The sequence below is a fragment of the Leptinotarsa decemlineata genome, unplaced genomic scaffold (genome assembly GCF_025532065.1).
Source record: "Leptinotarsa decemlineata unplaced genomic scaffold, Ldec_3_MD MMD2_P_RNA_scaffold_9, whole genome shotgun sequence".
NCBI lineage: Eukaryota > Metazoa > Arthropoda > Insecta > Coleoptera > Chrysomelidae > Leptinotarsa > Leptinotarsa decemlineata.
The window spans coordinates 5,629,720-5,655,974 of record NW_027412536.1 but is presented as its reverse complement, the minus strand read 5'-3'; the positions used below and the strand labels follow the sequence as shown (position 1 = coordinate 5,655,974).

At 33.1% G+C, this 26,255-nt stretch overlaps 1 protein-coding gene and 1 long non-coding RNA gene across 2 annotated transcripts in view; one reads left to right on the top strand and one right to left on the bottom strand.

The window, feature by feature from the left end:
- The window catches only part of LOC141480592 (uncharacterized), a 415,328-nt gene that overhangs the window by 384,510 nt on the left and 4,563 nt on the right, over positions 1–26,255 (top strand). The gene's annotated exons all lie outside the window — the stretch shown is intronic.
- Positions 3,940–26,255, bottom strand: part of LOC111516473 (uncharacterized) — a 35,815-nt gene continuing 13,499 nt past the window's right edge. Inside the window, exons 3-5 of the mRNA XM_074170779.1 lie at positions 26,055–26,244; positions 9,600–9,829; positions 3,940–4,637 (exon numbers count right to left, since the gene is read on the bottom strand). Coding sequence (XP_074026880.1) covers positions 4,018–4,637; positions 9,600–9,829; positions 26,055–26,244 — 1,040 coding nt within the window. The 3' untranslated portion in view covers positions 3,940–4,017. The remainder of the gene's footprint in view (positions 4,638–9,599; positions 9,830–26,054; positions 26,245–26,255) is intronic.

The window sequence follows — 26,255 nt, the reverse complement described above, 5'->3', positions numbered from 1 at the left end:
ACTGGATAGACTATTTGACGATCGGTGGATGAGGCGCTTGGGACCGTGGAATTGGCCAGCGAGATCACCCGATCTTAATCCATTAGATTTTTATTTGTGGGGAATGTTTAAAGAAAAAGTTTACAAAATACCCGTGCGTTCGAGAGATGAATTGTTAGAAAGGATTGCCCAAACATTTGAAGATTTGGATCCCAATGAAATCAGATCTGCCACCACGAAAGCAGTCAACACCCGCATTTTAAAGTGCTTGGAAGTGAACGGCCAGCGATTCGAACATATTTTGAAATATTCCACATGATTGCTTTACTTTTTTATAATTATTCATATCAATATTTCCAATTTCAAGTTTCTTGGTGCTTTTTTAAAGTTTATCCAAACATATTGAAATTGTTCTGAATTCGTATAAATTTCTTGAGGTTCATTGGCGGTAGATTCGGATACATTTCATTGAACTTTCTACATGTTCTGCTGATAATTTTGTCACACTGTCCAAAAATAATAAACAAATTCATAAGAACTTCGTTTGAATAGTTTTGTTCCATCGTTTTGAAGGTATTTGCAACTTCTGAAGTGACGAAAATGTCGATATTATTAGGAGAATGTCACAACGCTACTGTCAAATAGTAATCATGGCCTGCTTACCAAATACCGAATGGAAATACCATTCTGAAGGGACATTTTCACAAATAAATGTTCATAAGTCCGAACCTTGACTAGTTAGGTATAGGTATGATATACATAGAAAGAAAGCAAATTTCAGCAGCTTTTCGAATTTTCAATAATATACAGGGTGTTCCATTTAAAATAATCAAATTTCAGCAACTTTTTCAAGCAAACGAAAAAACTGTATTTTCACCAGAAACGTCCAATGTGCCATCCACCGTGAATCAGCCTGTATATATACGAGTCTCCTATACAACTTGATAAGAATATTGGAAAGTTTTAATATATTTCTGAGCTACATGATTACAACACTAGAAACAACAATCATCCGTTAATATACGGTGTAATGTGCCTTTTTAGTTACGGGTTTATTCAGTTACGATTTTTATGACAAGCATCTTTCGGTTCACCACAGTGGAGACGGGGTGGGTTCAAAGTATATTGATAGCAATATTTGGGCACCAGGTGAATTTAATTGCCGATATAGAATGCCTGAGTATTAAACTATTCCCCCAATTTACCAAGTGGAATAAAAAAAAACAAATGACAACGTACCAGTACCAAACTTGTATTACAATATCTCTTATTATGGCTTTGTACAATCGGTGTGACCGATTGATAACATTTGGAAACAAAATGAATACATTCACCGGAAAATTATTTCCATTAAAAAAAATAACAAATGAACAAAAAAAAAATCGCGATTTCTGCACATCGACTTTCGAAAGAGTTTTCTCAAAATAAATAAACTCCCGTGGACAAAAGAACTAACTCAATATATCTATATACATACATATATACACAAGGACATGAAAATATAGGATTTAATACCGTATGACCTATATACGTTTACACGATAATATTGTGCATTAATTCGTCAGAAGCTTTGGGCCCAGAGCGCAGACGCCGCAAAAATATTTATATAGGTGGGACGCAAAAGGTTAAATTCGATATTCCTCTCAAAATAAATAAGTAACAATAATCTATCGGTGTCTAGCTTTCCCCACTACTTGCGTGTCTTAATGCCTTCCTGGTCGTTGAATGAACTGTCGTGAAGGCTGGTAAGTTCCCAGATTCCCTTTCTGTCTTCCAAGAATCAGCGTCATCCAAAATCTAGCCGTACCAAACAACCCTTATGAAGAACCAAAAACAATGTATCAGATAAGTATCGAACGTTTGCAAAACAAACAAAAAAACTACTGGAGGTCAAATCTCCAGAATTATTGATTATCAATTTTGAACCATTAAGATTTATTGAGATGGTCTGGTCTTCCTAAATTTATTAAATTTTAACGTTAACGGAATATAATAATAAGAAAAGCCGAAAGTGATTGAATGTTTATACTGCCCCTCGTATATAAAAACGAGACATTATGATCTATATATCAGTTACAAGTAAATTAAGAAGCTAATAATGATAGTAGCAGATCGGTCTAGATTGGAGTCCAATCATAACACTCCTGAGGTCCATCCGGTATATTAATGCATTAGAAATAATAATAAATGGGAACGACTATAAAGGCCATTGAAATGAATTAGGTAAAGTAACTTTCTCAATCAATTCCTTAATTTTTTTTTCATGGCAAAACAGGTAATCCTCTTATTTTCAATATATTTTATGATAAGAACACATCGGATATCCAACTATACAATAAAGTACCACCGTTTTACAAAAGCCTGATTTTAGAAATATTACTTGAAAAGAAACACAATCATGAAATTCATGTGTACAAGCAACCATCTGTCTACCAGAAAGAATATGTTGCTTTACACTTGGAAATTCTTTGACGAGTTTATAAATTCCCTCTTTAAAGTGATTACAATAACTATGTCTAGGCAAACCGAGAGTAATTCATCATATACGTGACCTACCTTCTTTTCAGAAGAATTGTTTTTTTTTCCTCCTTTCTGTTTCTGATCGTATACGTAACTTTGTAAATGTTAAGAGGCAGAACCTTGCGCCTTTGTTTTGCTGATCTTCTTATGATTTTATGTAAACGTTAGAATTTCGATAGCCACTAAAATTTAATGAGAAAATCAGTTTGAAGCATTTTTTTTTCATTCGAGAGGTAAAATGGCGTGACTGACTTACGTATAGTTAGCTTTATTAATCCTCCTAAGAGTGCGGAAATATGGGTCATCCCTTCCAAATTCGCAACGATATATTTGGAACAATACCCAATACACACTTTCCACTTATTATTTATCCAAATGAACCTACTCCCGTCAGGATGTTTGAGAAAACATTTATGTCTATTTGGAAAATGCTAACTATCACGTACAGAATAGGGCACCGATCTCCAAAAAAGTGAGAGGGCCTCGGTTTTCTTCTTTCCTCTCGATTTATCAATCTCATTAAGAAAAAAGAACAATCGACTACGTTAACAACTTGCTGTCACTATTTTGGACCAATAGGGTAGCAAGATAGAAAATAAGTATTTTTGATCGTAGGAAAATCTAGTAGAATAGTTGGATATCTTTATAATACACGAGATACAATAGAAATGGCGGCGAAAACACCGTTGTTTTTAGAGAAAAATCACGAAAACTCTTTGAAAATGTAGGTTGGGCACACTGGCAAACCAGATGTGTCCCTAGCTGTGACGAAAAGTTCGTCATCAATAAATGACAATTCTGTCGATTCCATAATAAATAAACGAACAATATCTACAATATTTACAAGTAAATTTAGACCGTTACAACGGTATAGGTTTTCTACATCATTTAGTAATTTCCTTGATTTAAACTTATTCAATAAACTCCCAAATGATGTGAAAAGTATGAATCATTAGAAATTCAAAAGTACAATCAATTTGTTTTTCATTAGGAACTCTTTTCACACTCTTGACGAATATAAACTTTGCCATCTGTATTGATGCAAAACAATGAGTTTTTATACAGGTGAATTTTCTTAAGCTTCTAGTTTCTCGTGATGTATTAGTTTAAGTAATTTTTAGCAATTATTTTTATATGTACCAATTTCATGATAGTCTCATTATGCTATTATTATCAAAACAAAAAAACTGTATATGCATTGGAACTGTATATGTTCATGTATTGTGACTTGCTACAAATGTTTTCAACATAACGTAATCAAATAAACTATGTTTTTTTAATTTGACTTTGAACTCAATTGAACAAAATATAAATGAGTCATAAAAATTAAAAAAAATATTTTTGCTTGATTAACTTAAGATTTAACGTCGTATTTGTTATTTTTCACATATCGAATTCCATAACCCAAAAAATTGTTCGGGAATAACAAATACACATTCATGAAATATCGAAATTTTATTGACGATCATTATTCAGATTCACAAAAATGCTCAGTAGTACCTGCGGATCACATTTTCGTCATGTTTTTATTGTTTCTTTAGGAACAACAACTTCAGGTGGTTTGTTAAAGATAAAGTAAAAAATCATAGATGATAAACTAGTGAGCGAACCGATAATTACAATATAAAACACATATCTAAACCAAAAGTCATTCTCTATCGTTTCTGCTTCTCCGAGGTACCAAATCAAACACATTGTGAAATTCTCTATGAAAACCAACACAAAATATCCGTAATAAATAAAAGTTGCTTTTTTGAATTTGATTTTGAACTCAATTATACAAAATATATAAATAAGACCCAAAAATAGAAAAAAAAATCCCTTTGCTCGATTTACTTCATCGGATTTAACATCGTAGATAAGGAAGGCTATAACGATAAGAAAATGTGAACAAAGCAACAAGATCGATTTTTCGAGAAAAAAATATGCAAACACTGAGATCGCTAGAACTCTTGCTAAAAGAAAAGTGAACCACCAGAAAAATGCTATAACTTTTCCTGCGAGATCATCATCTTCCATTCCTTTAACGTATATCACTCGTGATATATTGAAATCTGGTTCAGATATACCCAGTTTAAAATGTTTTATTTGTTCAACTGCTGCTGACTTTCGATGAATAGTTGGAGGTCTTGAAGTATCTGAAAAATGACAAGCGAAGATAAGGGTTGAAATGTTTCATTGCTATGATTGAAGATATACTCAAAAAGCTTCTCTTTATATTTGCTACTCAATGACTTTCAAATTTATATAAAAAAACAAGCAACACTCAAGTGTATGTATAAAGTTTTGTGATCACAACTAACACATATATTGAGTTTTGTTAGAAATGTGGCCAACTTAGGTCACTAACTTATCTACATCATACATATTCCATCGATATATACATCTCGCTATATAAATATAAATTGAATATAAATATAAATTGAATGGTTTTTATTCAATGATAATAATGCTCGTCATACTCCCAATTTGTTATTACTACTGTTGGAAGAATGAATACCATATTTTCACTAAGAAGTTTCACAACTATAAGTTTTACAAATGTTCTGAGATTTTTGGGGTTCAAACTTTTTTTAAGGACAAAACACAAGCACTACAGAAAAATCCTTAAGGTGCTCTTAGAGCGGTGCCTGTGCGAAAGTAGCGATTCACATTAGATTTAAATCGCTGGAGATTAAATCAATTCGGAAAGAAGTTCTCAGGAAGTTTATTTCACATAAACGCAGTTCTAAATGAAAGAGTTCTTAAACAGTGAAGTTCGAGGTGTCAGATGTTCTGAAATCCAAACGGAAAGACGAGACAAGTGTGATGTCACCAGTAAAGCAATAGACAATATGGATCCTTGTAGAATACCAGCGTTGATGGTATTCTACAAGGATGGTGATATCCATCGACGGTCACTTGAGGAAACGTTCTTTCAGGAAGCTGGTGATCTTTCAAGACAGGTTGAAAAATCTGCAAAATACCGTTACGAGTTCATTGGCGCACTTTTTGAGTCCGATGACGAGCACTTCATCAGGACCAGACGCCTTGTTGATATACAGCTTTTTCAAAATTCGCCTGATTAGACATTTCTAAAGAAATGAACTTTAAATGTTCACACAGTAGGTTGAATGGACTGACGCCTATCAGAAAACATCTACTCCACTGGGTAATACCACGAACGGCGTTGGATTATATCCGACAGGCGTCAGTGCAAGAATCTTCACAGAAAATTTCCTACATGTGCAACTGGCAATACAACTGAAAGAACGAGAACACTTGTAGACCGGTTTCGATCTCCTTAGCCACTCATCAGTTCAAGATAGTGACCAGCATCAACCTAAAGTCAATGATATTCTAAAAAAGTATTTCAGAGTATTTTATTCCTCGTCTTGAGTTGGAGTGAACAACAAAAATGTCACTCCATCTAGTGGACGAGGTACTAACCAACTGCATATCCAAATTTGACCGATTCCTCTGAATAAGGAAGAAAAACTTTCTTATTAGTCAGTCGTCCAACTAAGACGAGGAATGAAATACTCTGAAAGAATTTCGATTTTCAATTATGGAATATCATTGACTTTAGGTCGATGATGATCACTATCTTGCACCGACGAGTAGCTAGGGAGCCCGAACCGTTCTATAAGTATGCCCGTTCCAAAATTGAAGGTCGACTCATTCAGTTGTATTGCCAATTGCATTTGCAGGAAATTTCCTGTGAATATTCCTGCACTGACACCTGTAGGATATAATCCAACGCCGTTCGTGGTATTACCCAGGGGAGTAGATGTTTTCTGATAGGCATCAGTTCATTCAACCTACTGTGTAGGTATATCCGAGACTGGCTTGAACATTTAAAGTTCATTTCTTTAGATTTATTTACTGCCAGTCTTCAAGCATAGCCCACTGACTAATAAGAAATGATTAGACATTGTCGAAAAGTATTTTCCGGCATTGTGGTTTCTAGTGTGGAAATAGTGGGTGGTGCCTTTCCCAGAACATCGACTGTGGAGTGGGACGCAAATTGTTCAGCTATTAAATTTGCTTTTTTTTAAGCTGTTATTGCAATTGAACCATCTGCTTGTGTTAGTGGTGGAATTGTGGATTCTGTAAAGTTTTGATTAACAGCTTTAGCTACCGACCAGAAGGGTCTAGACTCGTTGGGATTAGCAAGCATTTTATCCTTAATTTTCCTATTTTGAAGTTCTTTGCTTTCATTTATTTCAAGTTTGAAATTAAATTAAAAAACTTATCGGTATGAGAATCGAACCCACGTCGTCGGCGTAGTAGACGTTGTCCTTAGCCTCGACACCAACGTGGAATATTGGACGGAAATGCAAATTGTTGATATTTATAGCGGTTGTTTTGTCGGGACCGAAATTGACTCATTCTCTATATACTTGACCGCATTTTTTTATTTCCGTAGAATTTTAAGAAGTTGTGACGTCATATCCATATAAAAGATAGGGAAATATCCTAAGATTTGGGGTAGGCTAGATTTTTGATGGCTTGCTCGCCATCTTTGTTGAGCTGCAACAAACATCTAGCAAGAGGAAAGTTCGAAGATGATCTTGAAGATCCTTCCACCCAGCAGATCTGTAATGCCAAACTTTGCGCGGCTTAATCGTTCCCCAACATTTATCGGTTGAAATAACAACAATGAATCACCGATTCATGTTTTATTAATAGAAATGAAAACATGAATGAATATGAATGTTCAAAGTGAAAGCTTTTCATTTAAGAATTATAAAACTCATATGGAAATCCAAACCCAGAGACAGCGAAATACCTATTGAATAATAATTAAATTGAATAAAAAGAAAAACTGAAAAATTCATTGTTGTAGATATGTTTATTATGGTTAGTAGCCATTGAATAGTGGGTTCACTTCATTGTTGCATTTTCACAAATTTCACATGAATTATCTCAAAAACCAGAAGATTTTTCTCTCACAGGAGATCTCGCTGCCTCGCAATAACGTTGTTGAAATACATTGTCTTTTAAGGTGCATATTCACCAAAATAGCGAGCACGAGCGAGCACGAGCGAGCATTCGTGTATGTTTGCTCATGTTCGCTCGTGTTTGCTCGACATATTGATATCTCATCCACACCAGAGCGAATATCTTCAAGTTCATAGTTGTAGTTGATCGATCTACTTTGTGAGAGCAGTACGTGCGCGTTAAATATGTCTGAAGGTGCGTATTCACCAAAAAAGCCTGCACGAGCGACCATGAGCGAGCATTCGTGTATGTTTGCTCGTATTTGCTCATTATTGATTATTGATGCAGAATGCTCGTTCACTCTTGTTTGCTTTTGTTCGCTCGTGCTCGCTTTTTTGTGAATACGCACCTCAAGGAATAGACGAGCGAATACAACTCTCGTCTGCGTTGGCTAGAGACAATGTATTTCAACAACAACCGTTTCAACGCATAATCTGCGGAGCGTTGAATTGTACGTCCGTATGAATCAGGTCTTAGGAATCGAAACAAAAAGCTTAACAATAATAATTATTGAAATCAGAATGGAATGAATAGCATTGTATTATTGCCAATTATTGCACCTCTGCAAATTTTTACGTTAAGTATTCCAGGCAAATTCAATTTTTCATTTCAAATATTTTTTTGACTGGAAAAATAGAGTAGAGTACTTTATTCGACTATTTTACATATATATATATATATATATATATATATATATATATATATATATATATATATATATATATATATTTATGGCAAGTCACGAATACTAAAATCCTTGTTTTGGGAGTTACTAATAAAAAAATAAAAGTGGAGAGTGTTTTCTTAGGTTAATTGAAAGCATAAATACAAAATCAAGGAACTGAGGATTTAATGAGGTCTTTCACAATTTAATGGCCCTGCCACGTCAATATATTCCTCAATGTTATAAAAACAGTGTTGGAGCATAAACTCATCAATAACAGATTTGAATTTTGCAAGGCTTAGTGCCTTCAGAGGCGAGTGAAGATGATTATACAAATGTGAGTTCAGTGAATTTCTCCTACTAATCGTTAATTTATGTCTGGACAGGTTCAAAAAATATGCGGATCTCGTTCCATATGCATGAATATCACAATTTCTGTTACCGTTTTCATGAATCTCTGGTAAAACTTTATAGATATATAATCTTAAAAGTGGCGTCATGCTACTATATAATATCAAAAGTAGCTTCATGCTACTTTGAATAAAAAAAGGACGATAGTGCTCTTTTTAACCTGCTTTGGCTAGCTTCTATTATTCTCATGACTTTTTTCTGGCGTATCAACTGAAGCTGTTGATACGTCAAGAAGAGTACTTTGACTACGCCACTGAAGATGAGTGATGCATTTGGGGTTGAATAGTTTGGAGATTGTAACCAAAGAAGACTACGGCAAAACCCGGAAACCAACCAAAACTACACATATATTGTTCCATAGTTTGAATCATATTGAAAAAAAATGTATATGTGACTCAAACTAGCATAGATTCAGTTTTGAGTGATATATGTTGGGCAAATGACAAATCTTTGCTTAATATTTAATGATGATTGAAAAAGTTATTGTTATGTAATTCAATATTCCTTTTGGAATGTACTTGCTCTTCGTTTGGAATCTGCGAATCATATTCTTTATAAAGACTAGGTTTATAAAAACTCAATCACATATTTTTAAGCGATTAGTCTTTAAAAAATAGTTTGAAAATTATTATCAAAAAGTCTCATCAATTGAATAATGGATTCCACCAATTCAAGAATTATTTTAAAAATAATCCTGTGTTTTCATTAATCACCAGAAGTCGGTAATAACAATATTAAATCACTGTTACAGTACTAGATTGAATTCGAACAACATCCTTTGAACTAATAAATTTCGAAAAAAAATATTTCATTGAAAACTGAAATTCATGACTCTTATATGCATTGAAAATCCCCCCATAAAGCCGGAGTTGCTAATTTGATTACATATATTGTTTTATATGTCTTGTGTTATAGATGTTTACTGGATAATTTTTTTATAATTTCACTCATTTTCACTGACTAGTCTAACTTTATTTGGATGTTTCTTCACACTGGCTTACTCATTTGTAATTTTCTCTATATACCATTAATTGAAACTTACATTCAGGAGGACCATCGGTTTCGTCGAATCCCTCTACTATAATTTTTTCTTTAGTCAGCACATCACTGTCAAAGTCAGTTTCAAGAAGTATTTTGCTTGTTCTACCCAACGAGGTTGTAGGTTCTAGGTAGATGTCACTACTTCTTCTACGTTCTGACAAATACCTTGGTAGATCCAACTCATATTTTTCTTCTAAATCGCTTGTATTTTTCCTTTTATCTATAACCAGTCTGTCGAGAAAAATGCAAATATAATTGTTAGGAGTTCAACTTCAATTAATTACAATATTTCAGAAACAAAATTGATATTATTCTGAATGTATGATAAATATTGGACAACTTTCTTGTCTAATTATGTTTCTCCTTTAATTGAAAAAATGTATGATACTGAGAAAAATGTTATCAGGAACATAACTGAAAGTAATCGTGTATCTGAAAGTGAAAGTGTCCCCTGTTAGGGGACACTTTCACTGTCCCCTAATATAAATAGAGAGCATTATTGTAATAGAATTAAGCTCTGTTCATAGTAGGAGCGTCGCGTTCGTGCAGGACCATTTATAGTAACTGCGTCAAACAGAGCGTTGACCAAACAATCTATAATTTACAAAATGAATTCAAAAAGAGCAGTTCGATTGAAATTCCTGTGCGAGACACCTTATTATATCAACAAGTTGAAAAACAAAAGAGTTTGTATTCACTCTTTAAACAGGGGAAGATATGTAGGGGAGAAGAGGGTAGGTTCGGACATAGGGCACTTCCGGACATTTCAAATTTACCAGCAATGACACAAAATTCACCGATCAGAGACAAATACTTCTGTTATCAGTTTGGAATCGTTGACGCCGGCTTGTGTTTCTTGACTTTAATTAAAAAGTGGATATTTATTCGAAAGTTCCCAAAAGGGATTAGTGATACAAGGTTGAGGTATCTACTAGTAAGGTCTTACACCTCAAGGAGTAAATTTCAGGTAAGAAATGATGAGTCTATCAGGAAGAACGATTTGTTCTTGTTTCGTCAATTTGTGATTCGTCACCTGCCCCAAAATGTCTTGTTTCGTCACCTGTACCTTTTTGACCTTTTCGCAGGTAATAATTTATTCCGCATTCTTCAACTGGGACAACTAGGGCCATAAAAGTCCGTAAACCTAAATTCTTTTTAATATTTATTCACAATAATATTATAATCTACACTAATATTATAAAGAGGAAATATTTGATTTTTTGTTTGAAGAAGGTAAATGAGGTGACGAAACAAGAACACCTCAAGCAGGTATATTTTGCAGTTGACGAAACAAGAAAAAAATGGGTCATAACAGGTAAAATTTCCCTAGGTGACGAAACACGAATTGACGAAACAAGAAACTACCGGAAGAACGCATATTTTCATTCATCTAACCTCAAAAAAGTATGATGATTGTTTAGTGTTTGAGGAAATTGTGACGATAAAACTCAAATATATACAGCTGGGGCATGTTCGGACTGTCCAGGGCTGCCCCTGCATCATTTTCGTGTTCGTCCAGATATGCCCCATGATCTATCTTTCAGTAACTTCTTACTGTTCGTAGGATGGTGACAACATACAAAAGAAAACGTCCTATTCAGCCAGAAATTCCTAGAGAAGTCTTGAAAAACGCTTTGAAGAATGTTATCAGCAAGAGTATGTCATTAAGAGCTGCTGCAATAAGATTCAATATACCAAAATCAACTTTATTCGACAGAGTTTTCAGAGCTAAAAAGCGTTCCAATAACAATATTGAAGACTCTGGAAATGAAGGTGGTGAATCAGAGGAAGAGTTTGCATCATCAAAATATGCAACACGGCAAGTGTTTTCACGAAATGAAGAAATCGAACTGGAGATATATCTCAAAAAGTCTTCAAAAATATGCTACGGCTTAACATATGAACTCTGTCGTGGTCTGGCTTTCCAATATGCTTCAAAACTGAATAAGAAAATTCCGAGAAATTGGGAAATCAATAAGAAAGCAGGAATCGACTGAATGCAATGTTTCATGAAACGCCATTCAAGGCTTTCCAATCGTAAACCTGAGAATACTAGTATAGTAGAGCCAATATGGAGGAATTTTTCAATAATTATGCTTCAGTGCAGGCCACATGTAATTTCTCACCAGATCTTATATGGAATACTGATGTAACCGGTATAACCACAGTCCTTCAAGCACCGAGAGTGATAGCAGAAACAGGATCAAAAGCTGTAGGACAATGCTTATCTGCGGAACGAGGATCTCTTGTAACGATGTGTGGAATAATATCGGCTGTTGGGGCTTTAATTCCACCTCTTTATATCTTTCCTAGTGTGGGGATGAAGGCTCAGTTCTTGTATGGTGCCGTTCGTGGGGCTGTTGGTTATGCTGAGAAATCGGGATGCATGTCGACCAGGGTCTTTCTCAAACTATTAGAACACATACAAAAACATACGAACAGTAGCCTTTCAAATAAAATTCTACTACTGATGGATAATTACGAGACACACGTTTCTATTGGTGCCATCTTGTATGCAAGAGAACACGGAATTGTATTATTGTCTTTCCCGCCACATTGCACACATAAAATGCAGCCACTGGATAAAAGAGTGTTTGGTCCATTCAAATCCAAATGCAAGATTTCTTTCAATGATTTCATTCTGTCGAATCCTGGTAAACCAATAACTATTTATGATGTTGCACAACCATATCTGCAAACATTTACTCCCTGTAATATTATAAGTAGTTTCAATAGTACTGGGTTATGGCCTATTAATTCTCTGGTTTATAAAGACGAGGATTTCTGTGCCTCATTCGCAACACACCGTCCTCTTGAAAACAAGGATGGGAAGCCCTCTGCAGATATGATATAAGTATTGTTGTTCAGCCTCATTCCAATGATCAAATTCAATGCTCATCTGAAAATCACGAAGTAGAAGATATAGTAAGGGATTTGTTGAACATAATAATACATGAAGCTACCAAACCAAAAATTAAAATCCTTTCTGTTGTATCTACTGTCAAACCATCAGATGTGAAACCCCTACCGAAGGCTGGTCCCAGAAATACAAGCAGAAAATCGAGAAAGGGAAAATCAAGAATTTACACCAGTACTCCGGAAAAACAAAGAATAGAAGAATTGGAGAAAGCCAAACTGATGAATGTGAAGAAAACAAACACTTCGAGAAAATTGGTGTCTGAATGTAAATCAAAGAAAATGCAAAGTAGTAAGCAATCAAAGAAGAGAAAAAAGAATATAACAGTTTCAGATGACATCTCGTCATCAGATTCTGATATAAATTCACCTTTAACTGCCATGAAAATTATAAAAAGGAATGATTCATCTGATTCTGATATTGATTTAGATTATAGAAGTGATGATGATGAGCTCAATCAACTTTCAGATGATGAGAAAATCCTAAAAGATGATTATCTATTAGTGAAGTTCGTGAAAAAAAAAGATCCTTGCATTATGTTGGGAAGTAATCAATGTGATAGAAAATGGGGAATTCGAAGTAACATTTTTTGAAAAAGTGTATACAAGGATTTGTTTATCCAGAATTTGAGGATATCTCATTTATTGAGAGGAAAGACATTGTATCAAAGGTACCTAAGCCTATGACAACACCGGGCGTCAAAGAATGGCGTCTTTTCTTCAATTTAATGTAACATTTTTTGGTTACGATGTTAATTATTGTTTCATAGTATTTTGTCAATATCTTTATATGGAAAGTAAAGCAACGTTGAAAAAAATGCATATTCGTCCGAACCTACCCCAATCATGTCCGAAAGTGCCCCACCTTGGGGCACTTCCGGACAATTCCCCAAATTCACTAATATTACATTTTCTGGAAAACTATTCGAAATTTGCATGTATATGATAATGAAAAGTCATATAACAAGAAGGTTCTATTTTACAAAATTCCAACAACTTGATGTTAACAACCGATGGAGATATAATAATTTGTAAAACGGTGTCCGAACCTGCCTCCTTCTTCCCTATTTGGTGAATTTCACCATTTATATCACAAGCTAAGAAAGTTTCCAGATAGGTTTCTCAATTATCTGAGAATGTCTGTGGAAACATTTGATTATCTTTTACAAAAGATTAGCCATAATATAGAACAAAATTTTACCAATTTTGTGAAAAACAGGTATATTTCACCCATTAGTTTTTCAATCCTTTATTTACCAGCAAGTATTTGTTATATAAGACAGATGAGAGAGAAAATGAATTTAGTATTGATATTGATGTGGATAAGGTGGGAAATTTTGTTTCGAGTCGATGCAGATTGTTCTCTATGGTCATCAAATAACAATTCATCTAATATTAGTTGCTAAATTTTATTTATAACTCTCAACTTCTAGATTGGATTAACTTTTTTCAAATATATCAAACTTTTGAAAAAATTTAATATATTACTGTCTGGCTTGGCATCATCCTGTTTCAAATTTTGTGCTAATAGAAGCAGCTTTTTATTTTCTATTTCTGAGAACTTTTCATTTCTTACGTCACATAATTTTTTTCTATTTTTCTTTTCTTTTTGGGAAATTGTAGTTGATGCGGGGACAGATGATGGTCTTTCTTCATGTGAATGTGTGGATGATGTCGATATAGATGGTGGGTATGGTACAACACAAGGATCTATGTCTGATTGGGCATCTGTTCTATCGTCTCCTATATTAGAATGCATAACATCTTCCTGAGACTGCTCAAGCGTTGGTATATTCCCATATTTAAGTGCATGTCAAAATATGATTTATGAGTTTTTGCAGCATCTCCCGAATGCGAAACCGAATTTTTCTTCATTTCACGCCAATATTTGTCCTTATTCTTCCAACGAGCTGCTACTGTTTCCTATGAAATATAATAATTTTAATAAGTTGATAACGTTGTTAGAAATTGTAGGATAAATTATAAATCTGGCAACTGCGCCAACCCACCACTTGCGTATATAGAGACAATAGTTTAGCAGTTGTTTGGTTGCCAGTCTTATGTAAAGACGGTAACAATTAATTATATTATTCATGAGTCAGAAGGCAGACAGCAGTCCATACATTGCACATTTCGTAAAACATTACTTTGGCTTTCATTAGTACCAGTGAATAAATAAGTACAGTCCACTTTGGTACCATGTTAAACCCCTAACAAACTTTTTATGGCATTATTATTTCTTACAGATTTCTGACAACACGAACCACGTATAAACATTTGACACATAAATTTAGAATTGGAGATTCAACAGCCTCAGTAATAGTTGGAGAAACATGTTCAATTATTTGAGAAGAACCAGTAGAATACCATATGCTAGTTTGCTCCCAACAGTTGGAACAAATCATTCAAGATTACAATACGTTGTGCAACTTCCAAATTGTTTTGCATCAATTGACGGAAAACACTGTCAAACAAGATGTCCTCCTAATGCTGGTTCGACTAAAATATTATTCTTTAGGATTGCAAGGGATTGCAGATGCCAAAAAGAAGTTTATTACTATTGAAGTGGGCTCGCGAGGATCGGAAAGTGACGATGGAGTATTTCAGTTTTCAACACTGTACTATTTTTTTAAAATCTAAGCAATTTAATGTTCCCCAGCACAAGCACTACTAAATTCAAATATTATTCTACCCAATGTTATGATGGAATATAAAATTTATCAATTTTTTTTCTAACCTCACATAATAATATGAAATATACTTACTAGAAATACTTAATATCTCGGCCACTTCTGTATAAAGTCAATCTCTCAAATTTTCATTTTGGTATGATTGGAACTTGGTATTTCATAGCGCAGGTCTTGCTTGAATTTCTGCAATCAGCACCCACATAGTCATTCTCTGAATTCATTTTGAACACTGAACGCTACGAAAAACAATCCGGATTGTTCAGGACGCTATCGCTTTGCGAACGCTATATAGAACGCACCGCTCTATGAATGCCTGCACTCTGAACATGTTTGAATATATTGAATTGTTTAAGATTGGACGCGACGCGAATGCGATCGCGGCGCCACGCTCGACGCTCCCATTATAAACAGAACTTTAGTCTAATTCATCTCCTGAAGACTTCAACTTCGTTACTGAAACGCGCATGGACTAGAGTGTTGTAATTCTGGTGTTTGGGAGAGGTGCTCGTTTTGGATCGAATTTTTAAATAGTTGAACAAAGTTCAAGTTCAAAGTTCAAAACTTCTTGTTCAATTCGACAAATGTTAGGTAACCCTAAAAACAGAAGATGTTGAAAAATAAAAAGTCGGGATCTATGAAATAAATGGTGGAAACTGTGACAAAAGATATATCGGTCAGACTATGCGAGCTATTAAAAATTGTTTCAAAGAACAAAGAACAAAGAACATTGCCTTGGAGAACGATCATTGAATAAATATAAGTTAAGTTTCGAATATCAAATTTTCTTTAGTTTCCTGGTCCATTCTCTCTCTCTCCATATTTTTTCCTCGGCTTTTCGAATTAACCAATTTTGCACCAAAAACTTGAACTTAGTTCGATGTGGTTGTCGTCTTTCGGGATACAAGTTTAAATACATTTCCTATGTCCTAACACTGTTTTTAGCGTATTTGTAATAAATTTTTATTATATCTCTTTTTTCTTCATTCGTGAAAGCCATTTTTCGCCAATATAATATAACAGATTTAGATTTTAGATTTTTTTTAGATCATTGAAAAGGTGAAATCTGGTTCTATTCAAAACAGAAAGAATCCAATGTAGCGTCCATAAGAAAAAATAAAGTTGATGATGGTGGCCGGAATACGAAACGTCGGATAGTACCATTATGTAGCAGGAAAGAAGTGGCAATGTGAAAGTACAATGTATCTTGAAATCCTTCGAAAAATAAAGCTAGAAAAAAATTAAAAGCATTTTCTGAAATTTCCGTTTTTTTTTCGGATATCTCCGGATTTACTCGTGATTTCAGAACTTTTTCAACGGCATATTTATAGTCAGGTAAATGCGCAACTTTGCATCAATTTAACCATCTTCGTATCTCTCATAGTTTCCGAGATCCCAATGGTGAGGATCGAACTTGAAACACCCTGTATAGTAGGGAGTGGATCGAGTAAGGTCAGACGACTTTCGAACACTTAACAAAAATCGCCAGTAAATGACAAATGATACTTTGTCGTGAGATATATCCCAATGAGGTTATATCTCACGAGTTCGGGTTGAACCGCGTCTGGAGTTTTATATGTGTATATATATATATATATATATATATATATATATATATATATATATATATATATATATATATATATATATAGGAAGGTTATTGAGTGTCTTGATATGAATATAGAAATTAATTATCGGACATAGCACTCAAGAAAGTGGCAAACCATAGACATCATCAGTATGGTGCAGCCAAAAGCCCGAAACACGTGTCTATGGTTTGCCACTTTCTTGAGTGTTATGTCCGATTATTAACTTCTGTTTCTATATCAAGTACAGTAAAATAAATTAACGGGGTCTCTCAGTATAAAATCAAAAATCAAAACTCAGCTTAACTTTGCCATGCTTTCGCTTCGCTTCTCATGGGAAGTTTTTTCTTTCTTTCTTCTTCTTCTAATGGGAAGTTTTTTGGTTTGACAAATGTCATACCTTCACATAAATGTCATTTTCCAATTGGTATGATTATTTGATAATCTTTGACTATAAAGGGAGAGTTGATTGATACAATTTTCATGATTATCATTATGTTTTTTGGTGTAGTTCCAATAAGTTACTGTATGTACTGCTGAGATTATCAATGTCAGTTCTCTTATTCATACAATCAGGAGACTTACTGATTTCAACCATTTCAAGGAAAAGGCGTTTGGAAATATTTTTTTCTGTATATAAAACTTTGATATTGGAGTAATTTGGTTTATGTCCTGTTTCAATAGAATGTTGCGCTAATGCACATGATTTCTTATGAAGCTTAATATCACTTTTATGTGAAGTTATTCTATCTTCAAGAATTCTAGATGTTGTTCCAATATAATTCAAATTACAATTGTTACAAGGAATGCTATAAATCACTTTTGACTTTTTTGTAGTATCCGTTTTATCTTTCAATTTGGTATTCAAATTCTTGATAGTTTTGATATTTTTTTGGCATACTTCGATATTTTGTACATTATGAAAAAGTTTTATGTTATTTGAAGATAACATTTCCAAGATTAGGTATAGATTTATAAGAAAAATTAATAGGTGAACTATTATTATTACATACATTTCTGTTAATTACATCGGAATTTGTATTACTGCCAGTATTGAAAATTATTTTATTGAGAAATTTTCTGGAATAGAAATTTTCGATTATTATGTCTCTAAGAAGTCTGAGATTTTTTTGCTTGAGGGAAGGGTGTACTAATTTTTCTATTCTTTTTTTCAAACACAGTATTGAATTGATTTCAACTGATTTTTTATGAAAAGAATAGTAATTGATATATCTACCCGAATTAGTAGGTTTGACATATCAATCAGTGATCAAGAAATTATCAGGTTTACGGATAACTCTTGTATCAAAAAAAGGAAGGGTCTGATTATTTTCTGTTTCGTTAGTGAATTGCAATTTTTTATCATATCTATTGACACCATTGAGAATTTCATGAGATTTGTCATAAGGTATTGCACAAATGACATCGTCAACGTATTTCTTTAAAAAAGGAATTTCAAACTTATTTTAGGAAATATGGTTTTCACAAAAATCGTCAATTACGATGCAAAAAAACCCACAACTCAATAAAATATAGGCCCTGAAGAAAAAGCTCCCCAGTAAAAAGGGAAAGCTTGGCAAAGTAAAGCAGAGTTTTGTTTTTTTTACTGAGAGACCCCGTTAATTCATTTTACCGTGTATATATATGTATATATATATATATATATATATATATATATATATATATATATATATACAGTGTCACCGATAAAGTCCGCATCAAATGGGAAACTTTTTTATTTATCGTTTTATGTGAAATTTGATTTTGACAGTAGATTTTGCTTAAGAAATGATGTCAAATGGCGTCTACAGAATAGGTCATGTGATTTCCTTAACCTGTCAAAATTGACATTTTAAAAAAAGAAACATCGAAAAATGACATTATTCTTCAAAATATCCAAAATTATCAAAGGATAAAAACATTTTCTTTTGTAATTTTATACCCACAGACCAAGTTTCAAACCCATAATAAGCATTTTATATTTTCACTATTTTTCCGCATTTCTGCTTTTTCTACTTATCAAAATTTAAGCACACCTGTACTAAATCATTTATTTTAACTAAACTCGTCACCGAATTTCTTTTTTTGTAATATAATAATATTTTAAAAGCCTCTTTGATGTTAAAAACAAATTTTGAAAAATAAAAGTTGTCAAACTTGATGCAAAGTTCATCTAGTTTCAACGGGGCTTTCCTAACTATACAGTACTTGAGTTTTTTAATGAGCAAATGGCCTCACAATATGAATTAGAACAAAATCACATTTGTCATCATCTGGCGATTATTGTTAAGTGTTCGGAAGTCCTCTGACCCTACTCGGATGACTTCTTACTGTGCAGGTACAATGTTGTCGTTCCATAAATACCGTTCTTGATTGCCTAAGTTTGGTACCTGTATGTTTTGGTACCTGAGTTCTTCTTCTTCTCGATATGACCTCACCTCCCCGTAAAGGTTTTGAAATGTTAATCGAAGGTTTTCACGGACAGGAATATGTTGAAATTATTCTTCGGGTTTATTCCGTGTGGTGTATTGTCATCCCCGATGGAAATGAATTTCGCAACGTTTCGACAAAATCACATTTGTCATCATCTGGCGATTATTGTTAAGTGTTCGGAAGTCCTCTGACCCTACTCGGATGACTTCTTACTGTGCAGGTACAATGTTGTCGTTCCATAAATACCGTTCTTGATTACCTAAGTTTGGTACCTGTATGTTTTGGTACCTGAGTTCTTCTTCTTCTCGATATGACCTCATCTCCCCGTAAAGGTTTTGAAATGTTAATCGAAGGTTTTCACGGACAGGAATATTTTGAAATTATTCTTCGGGTTTATTCCGTGTGGTGTATTGTCATCCCCGATGGGAATGAATTTCGCAACGTTTCGACAAAATCACATTTGTCATCATCTGGCGATTATTGTTAAGTGTTCGGAATCAGAATTCTAATAATAATAATCCTAGACCTGTACAGAATAGTTCTAATGACCCCACTCCCATGTCAATTACGACCAGAAGAACATTACAACCGCGTACAAATAATTTCTTAACACCAAGATCAAGAACGACTTTCAATTCAGAAGAGCTTTTCAGTGCGAAATCTCATGATGAAAATCATTTGCAAAACAATGAAATTGAGAATTTTGAAGAAGAAAATGTGACTCAAATTATATTTGTTCGAAACCTAAATTACCTTTTGTAATAATACCTCAGTTCAACTTGAGAATCTTGATAGATTCCGGAGCTAGTAATAGTATTACAAATCTAGGTCCCGCTCAACAATACCTCTCCAAGTTTGAATTTCTCCAACCGTTCACAATTAAATCTATAAATCAAACAATAAAAGATGACAAGAATATCTCATATCCAATTTTAAAAGAATACGGAATAAATAACAAGATAAACTTTCATGTAAATCAATGGCACGATAGATTCCACGCTTTATTAGGAAGTCATAATTTTCAAATGCTCAAAGCAAAAATAAATTACGAAAACAAAACCCTTGAGATTGCAGGAAATGAAATTCCATTCATTATAGAAATAAACCCTGACAATTTTATACCTCATACTACAAAAATGGAAAATCACCTGAAATTCCCCATTGATATTGAAAACGGCCCAGTTTTACTTCCAGAAATGAAAATTGAAAAAACCTATATTCCCGAATCAATAGTTAAGGCTGATAGAGAATACTGCGAATTACCTATCGAAGTAAACGAATTAGAAATTCATTTTCATCAGCCGATTAATGTTGAACCAATTGTCGATATGGAAATTAGAAAACCTATGAAAATAAAACATAACTTTGATTTTAAAAAGAATATCAGAACAGAACACCTCAATCCAGAAGAATACAAAACTATTCTTGAATTGTGCCATGAATATAACGACATATTTTATAATAACGATTCTCAATTAACTTTTACGAATGCTATCAAACAAAACATAAGGACTACTGACGACGATTCTATATATTGTAAATCTTTTAGATATCCTTATCATTTGAAAAATGAAATTCAAAACCAAATTCAAAAATTATTAGAAGATAAAATAATAAGACCATCTATTTCACCTTATAGCTCACCTGTATGGATAGTTCCAAAAAAGCTTGACGCTTCAGGACAAAGAAAAATACGACTTGTAATAGACTATAGAAAACTTGATGCGAAAACAATAGAAGATAAATATCCATTACCACGAATTAATGAGACTTTAGATAACCTTGGTAAATGTGTTTACTTTTCAACTCTCGATTTGGCACAAGGTTTTCATCAAATTGAAATGAGCCCGGAAAGTATTGAAAAAACCATTTTCAGTAATTAACGGCCACTATGAATATCGTATGCCATTTGGTTTGAAAAATGCTCCATCAACATTTCAAAGAGTTATGGATAATATCGTTAGAGAATATCTACATAAAACATGCTTTGTCTACATGGATGATGTAATATTTTCAAAATCGCTTCACGATCATAAAATTCATTTAAAACAAATATTTGACAAATTTAGTGATTTCAATTGGATAAGTCAGAATTTTTCAGAAAATAAGTTGCTTTCTTAGGACACATTATTACACCTGAAGGAATTGAACCTAATCCTACAAAAATGAAATCTGTACAAGAATACCCATTACCCACTACAACAAAGGAAATAAAAGCCTTTCTAGGATCAATAGGTTACTATCGTGGATTCATTAACAATTTTGCTGAAATAGTTTCACCATTTACTAGATGTTTAAAAAAGGGAACAAAAATTAACCCGAGCGATTCTGAATACATAGAAACATTCCATAAATGTAAAGAAATATTAACTAACGCCCCTGTGTCAGCTTATCCAGATTTTTTCAAAGCTTTTCAACTTAATACTGACGCTAGTAACATTGCATAAAAAGAGTTTTATCACAAAATAATCACACTATTGCTTACTACTCTAGAACTCTTAACTCAGCCGAAAAAAAGTATTCAACTATTGAAAAAGAATTATTATCGATAGTAGAGAATACTAAACATTTCAGACCTTATCTCTCTGGAAAACGATTTTCAATTGAAACTGACCACAAACCTCTTGTTTGGCTATTCTCATTGAAAGAACCAAATTCTAGTAGAAGACATTAAATCAAATGGATTTTTTCCAGAAGAATTAGGCCTAGCTAAAATTATTAATCACTACCATAAGTTTCATTTCTATTTTAATATTAGTCAAATATCTTTAAATTATAACACGCTAGTCACCAATACGTATTTATTAGACATTCGTGTTAACAACTCCCGATTGCAGAGTACATTATCACCTTCATTTCATAAACTTTGGTTACAAATAGAAACGAAATATCGAAATTGAAACCAAGAAGTAAGACAGCTTTAGTAAATGCTCTAGGTTCAGTAATTAGATACATTGCCGGTAATTTGGATCAAACGGATTTACAAGAACTAAACCAAAACATTCGAAGTCTTCATAATAATCAAGAGAAAACAATAAAACAAGTCAACAAGTTTTCGTCATTTGCAAATCACTTAACTGACAGATATGCAAAAGATCTGAATATAATCCAAGAAAACCTCAATGAGTCTCTGGATACTATTTCCAAAACAAACGAAACATCAAGTATTGAACTGTTGATGCAACAAAACATTTATAATGCCCTGAATCTTTTAGGAATCATAAAATCAGTTCAGAGAACAATCTCTCTAGCCTTCAACGAAATAACTAATTTAGAAATATTCGAAAGTAATGAATTGAGAAAAATCACTAACCATTCAGAAGAAACCTATCAGCCAAATTAATCAATCGATATCGACAAAAATCACCTATTTAAAGTGGTCGAATTCTCGAAAATCAAATCAGTAATAATCAATAACACTATCACTTGTATATTATTCATTCCTATCCAAAATTCTAATAACTACACCTATCAACGTATTTATCCTCTACCTAATATTCATTTCCAAATATTACATTCACCCTATCCTTATGAATTACTGGAGAGTGGAAATTCAAAAACATTATGGACAAGTGAAAAGTGCAAGAACATTAACGAACACTATATTTGTATGGAGAAACCTTACGCAAACGATTGTCAATTATCTGATTCAAAAACCTGTAAATTCATTGAAGTCAATAATGATTTCGAAATTGTAAAGCAATTAACAAATAATCAGATTCTTGTTTCAACCCGAAATGAACTTAAGATTTTGGAAGAATGCAATGACCATGTAGAAATAAAAATTGTTCAAAATAATAGCATAGTATCGTCACCAAACAAATGTACTGTAATTATTGGAGACCAGAAATTTGAAAATCATTATTCAAATATCACTTTCAAAGTACCACGAATCGACCAAGATAAATATCCCATAAATCCTATTGTACACATTATGTTTACATCTGTATTAACAATAATCTTAGTCATTTTTGTAATTGTATTGTTAGTTTACTGCACATGTAAGAATAAGATTAGTAATCGATTCCTCAAACGAGAAGCTCAAAAGGAAGAAGGACCATTGATTCAGATGACCACGATACCTCAAGAAAACCGTGGATTATACCCGATTCTACCAAAAAACGAGGACGCAGTTAACGACCTTCATATCATGTTTCATACAAAAGTTTTAGGAGTTCATGAGAGCTATATTTTGATATAATTTTTAAATATACAGGGTGTTTGGTGTAGGTCCTACAGACCAAAATTCCATTTTTTAAAATAGAACGTCCTGTATATCATTACATATTCAGATGCTACGTTAAATTCTGATATCATTTCATGTTTGGTTTCTGAAATTCGGTTACGGCGTTGTTGATTTCATGCTTAAAATGTAAAGTCTTGAGAACGACTATTATTTTTTTAAATATCTCATACAATTATTCTCTCTGCATCAGATCACATGAAAATTAGTCAAAATTTTGGGTGTTCGAAGTAATGGTTTCAATTTTGAGTTGTGGAATTCAGTCAGGAATCATTTTGAATATGAAACAATTGCGAAATTGAAAGAGGTGTATTCGAAAACAAATATTTAATTAATAATAATGTAAATAATATAACTTGATAAATCATTTCATAAGAATGGTAGGTACCTAGAAATAAGTCATAAAAATTGTTCAAAGTGATGCCCATTAGATATTATACAGGCTTCGAAACGTCGAATCACTTCTCTCGTACAAGTCGCTCTTATAATATCAGGCGTAATATCACTGCAAGCTAGTCGAATTTTCATTTTCAGATCATCCACATTCAAAGGGGGAGTAGTGAAAACAATATCTTTCAAATAACCCCACAGGAAAAAATCAAGCGGTGATAAATCTGGGGAACGAGCCGGTCACCGAATTGAACCCTTATTACCAATCCATCTATTTGGGTACGTTCTATCCAGATATTCAGTAACAACCTGTGAATTGTGAGGAGGAGCACTATCTTGTTGCCACCAAATTCCTTGTCGTTCTGCTATGGGAATATCTTCCATCAACTGGATCAAATCATTTTCTAGAAAATGTAAATATCGCAATCCATTGAGATTTTCATTGGAAAAGTAAGGTCCTATGATGCGGCCATTGAACAATCCACACCATACATTAATACCCCAAGGAGTTTGAAAATTACTTTCGCGGACCCAGTGGGGATTTTCTTGAGACCAATAGTGACTGTTATGTCGATTCACAACTCCATTATTGTGGAATCGCGATTCATCGCTCCACAAAATTTGACTGAATATGTTAGGACTTTCATGTAATATTACCTGAATACAAGCAATGAATTCAAGTCGTCGTTCAAAGTCGTTTCAAACCTTGTACCAACTGAATTTTGAATGGGTGGTATTTATTTTCTTTCAGAATTCTCTGTACATTAGATTTACTCACACCGACTTCTTCTGCAAGAGTACGGATAGAAACATGTGGATGAATAATAATATAAGCCAACACATTGATCTCTAAATCTTCAGTTCTAACAGATCTCGTTTTACAGTAGAAGGAAATGACCCAGTTCGCAATTTTTCTACAACTCTCGAAAAAGTCATTCGTGACGGAATGGGTCTGTCTGGAAAACGTTCTTGGTATAGACGTTGTGCTTGACGGCAGTTTTTCGCACAAAGAACACAGTTACTGTTTTGCAAAGAATCACTGAATCGAACTGACAAGTAGATACAATTCAACAACATTTGTTACTATGGCATCAACAAGCATAACCTACTTGATGAAATTGTGCAATATAAAGCAATTCACCCTCAAGTTAGTCACATTCTCAAGAATTTCAATATTATATTCAACTGATATCGATATCGTATCGTAGAGGTGAAAATAATGGTTTGTATTCAGCAGTAGTCTAGTTCAATTTAATAAAAGATATAGACTGGATTCGTGTACGAGTAAATAAGTTTTTTTGAAACTTTATATTTAAGGAAAAGTGCAATAACTCAACAACGCCGTAACCGAATTTCAAAAACCAAACATGAAATGATATCAGAATTTAACGTAGCATCTGAATATGTAATGATATATAGGGCGTTCTATTTTAAAAAATGGAATTTTGGTCTGTAGCACCTACACCAAACACCCTGTATATTTAAAAATTATATCAAAATATAGCTCTCATGAACTCCTAAAACTTTTGTATGAAACATTTTTGTGTATCTGCTTCAACAAACCAGATATGGCCTGTCACATAAAATGTGGGACTCCCGGTATATATATATATATATATATATATATATATATATATATATATATATATATATGTATATATATATATATATATATATATATAAATATTTATATAAAGAGAGATTTTATCGAGTGGGTATGATATAAAAATATATATACATATATATATATATATATATATATATATATATATATATATATATATATATATATATATATATATATATATATATATATATATATATATATATATATATATATATATATATGAGGCCAATAGCCAGAAACACGTGTCCGCGGTTTGCCCCCTTTTTTGGAGTGTTGTGTCCACAAATTGTTTAATTCTTGATTTATATCGATAAAATCTCTATTTGTGAGCAAACTGATGAAGGTAAAAGTTTTTTATTCAGCCGATAATCTAATAAATGTTTATATTCAAACTTTCTGAGAAAGTTTTCTCCAGCGATTCATATCCAATGTGAATCTCTATTTTCACACAGGCGGTGTAGTGCACGGGTCTTATCCTTAAAAAAATGAAATTTTTATATATAATAAAAGTTTTATGAGCATAGACATTAAGAAAACTACCTAATGAAAAACACACGAATAATTCACTTCTTACCTTGTCTGGGTGAAATCAGATGTTCTCAAAACTACTTCTGGTGTTGAAGACGCCTGACTGAAAGCTTTATTCTGCTTGTACCAAGGATACTGTTTTCCTGTGAGTTTCTGTGATTTGAATCTTTGAAAATATGTAGTAGTCACAGATATTTTTGCCAAATTCAGGACCAAACTGAATATTTGAGTTTTTTCTAAAAAATAT